The following is a 2,715-nucleotide window of genomic DNA, read 5'->3' as shown; positions in this document are numbered from 1 at the left end:
AAGTAATAAACTTATTCAAGGCTTCGAATCTTCAATAAATGATTTTTTATATAAAGGAAACTATAAATAACCAATTTGTGAATATCAAACTTTTGAAATTTTAGTAATATACTTCCTCCATTCAACTCCACTCTACCTATTTCTATTTTCTACACTATTCACAAATGCATATTCAATTTCGATTTTCTCTCAATACATAAGTGAAAATACATTCATGTGGGATCTTGTTTGATTCGTCTTTACGAGTATATTAAAAATATCTAATTTTTATAATTTTTGCAAATACGTACCTAACGATATTTACCGCGCAAAACACGCGTTGACAAACGTGAAAAAGCAAAGTGGTAGAATGGAGTTGAATGGAGGAAGTATAACAAAAGAAATGAACTAAATAACGAGTATTAATATACATGTATAAAGCAAACGTAAAGAATTCAACATAACGTATAAAATATAATAATATTATTTTAAAGATAATATCTCGTACTCAAGTCTTAAAATGTACTCCGATAAAAAGCTAAATAATTCATTAATTAAATTATCCTTTAACACATGAACTGATCCTGATAACATCTGTCAATGTTAATCAAAATTGAAAAATCGGTAAATCATACTCTAGACACCAAAATCTCAAAGTAATCCTCCTATGTCAGTACGTTGAAATCATAATACCACAATTAACACCAGATAATTTAATTTAACATTATCTAAATCATTCATGTTCTTCCATTAATTAAATTATTCAAAAAAATACACCCAACTAAATAATCCACATAATTAATAACCATAATCAATCAAATTCAAATCATCTCATCATCTATCTTGTCCTAGTCACCGGAGGAAACATAAACAGACCGCTATCTCCGGCGACATCAAACCCTACCGCCCTACATTTCACCGGAAAACCACTCACCGCCGCCTTAGAAACAACCGTCGTCGCCGCCGCAAAATGACTAGTACTCCTACGGTACGGACCGAACCACTTCATCTGCATATATCTATTCTTCCTCCATGGCGGTAACGATAAACCGCTGATCTTCATCGATCTTCGCGCTTCATCGCACATCAATCGTACGATTGTTTTCGTATCGTCAGGTTTAGAGACGAAAACTCGCGGTAATGATTTTCTCAATTTCTCGTAACTCGGTGACTCGCGAGCGATCTCAAACTCGCCGGAAAACTCGGTGTCGATAATGTATCTGACGCGAGTTTCCGGCGATATAACGTCGAGAAACTCGTAATTTCCGGCTTTTAGGTTACCGGATGATGTCCAGTTAGTTTTACACACGCCGGCGTCGTAACCGATTTCTCGAAGGTACGCCATTAAATTGCGATGAAACATCGCTTTGTTACTCTTTCTAAAAAACGAAAATATTTCCGTCGCTTTAGTAACTTGAGCTACAAGCTTATTACGATAACAATCCGCATTGTTATACACCGTTGGATTAATCACCTCGTTAATTAACGCCGTCGGATCTGATCGGAGTATTTCGTCCGAGTCAGAATCGGACGAGCTCGCTAGACTCGGCTTCGCGTCCGTGTTGTGGTTATGGTTATCCGACTCGCTCGGCTCATCTTCTAGAAAGTTCTGGACTAGGTATGATAAGCAAGGCGAAGGCGATGGCGAAGGTGATACGAGGCCGTATTCACCTTCGTGTTCGCTTCCGCTAATACTACTGTTACTACCACTACTTAACCCGAATATCCTCGCTCGTACCTTCTCGTTAAACGGTTCGGTTAACCGCTTATTACTCGACATTTTTTTAAAAAATAAGAATAAAAATGAATAAAAAGTTAGGTTAATAGTATGTGATTATGTGTTAATGTGATGTTTGTGTAGGTAGGAACATTTGAGGAAGGGTAAGGGAAGTGAGAAGGTATATATAGGAAGGTGTTTGGGAAGGAATATTCGAAGAATAAAGAAATAAGGGAAAAGTATAAGAGGGAGTTAATCCGGATTTATGGGTGTCGGGGTTAAAGAAGGTATTAAAATGGTGGATAATGTGAAAGGGTGGGGGAAGTGAGGAAGAGAGGATATCCTTTATAAACTAGAAAAGGTAAAGAGTACTTGAAGGGGCATATGAGCATATCCTATGGTATTTGGGTTGTTAGCAAATTTTTGGGTGAGGTGGACGGGAGAGATTTCATTTTGGTAGTGGTAAACTGGTAATGGTGGTGATGAATTGTGTTTTCTTAGGGTAAATAATGTGTGGAGTATATAAGAGTGCAAAGTTTATATGAAATATATAAATTAAATAGTAAAAAGGAATATTGATTTTGAATTGTTTTGAGTTGAACCCGAATTTGAGCTAATTATTTGAATTATTTGAATTGAACTAATATAACCTTTAGTAAACAGAAAGGTGACTAAATCATTTGGAGTTGAACTAATATAATCTTTGTAAACATAAAAGTGTTTATGTAGCTTTGTTTTATCCAAATTATCTTGTATTGTCCAAGTGTGTATTAACTTTTATGTAGGAAACTGTTATATAATTGTGGTACATCGAGCTTATCATGTCATCCTACACCTCAATCAACGAGAGAATTAGAAGTAACTAAACTCTTCTCGTTAGTGATAAAATTTAATCCAAGTTAAATGGAAAGAAAAACTTCCAAATAGAATAAGGCGCGCCATGATGTGGTCAATTAAGGATGTGTAATCGTAATAATCGAGCCCGTATGTTTTCGATATCTGCTCACAAAACTGTGCTT

General features: G+C 35.7%; 1 protein-coding gene across 1 annotated transcript; it reads right to left on the bottom strand.

Moving 5' to 3' along the window:
* Window positions 1-673: 673 nt before the first annotated feature.
* LOC141590949 (uncharacterized) lies at window positions 674-2,141 on the bottom strand. Its single transcript, XM_074411455.1, has one exon. It carries the CDS (start codon window positions 1,757-1,759, stop codon window positions 818-820), a length of 942 nt encoding a protein of 313 aa, XP_074267556.1. The 5' UTR covers window positions 1,760-2,141; the 3' UTR covers window positions 674-817.
* Window positions 2,142-2,715: the final 574 nt, after the last annotated feature.

The sequence above is a fragment of the Silene latifolia genome, chromosome 7 (assembly GCF_048544455.1).
Source record: "Silene latifolia isolate original U9 population chromosome 7, ASM4854445v1, whole genome shotgun sequence".
In the NCBI taxonomy this organism is placed as follows: domain Eukaryota; kingdom Viridiplantae; phylum Streptophyta; class Magnoliopsida; order Caryophyllales; family Caryophyllaceae; genus Silene; species Silene latifolia.
This window is presented reverse-complemented; position numbering and strand designations above follow the sequence as displayed.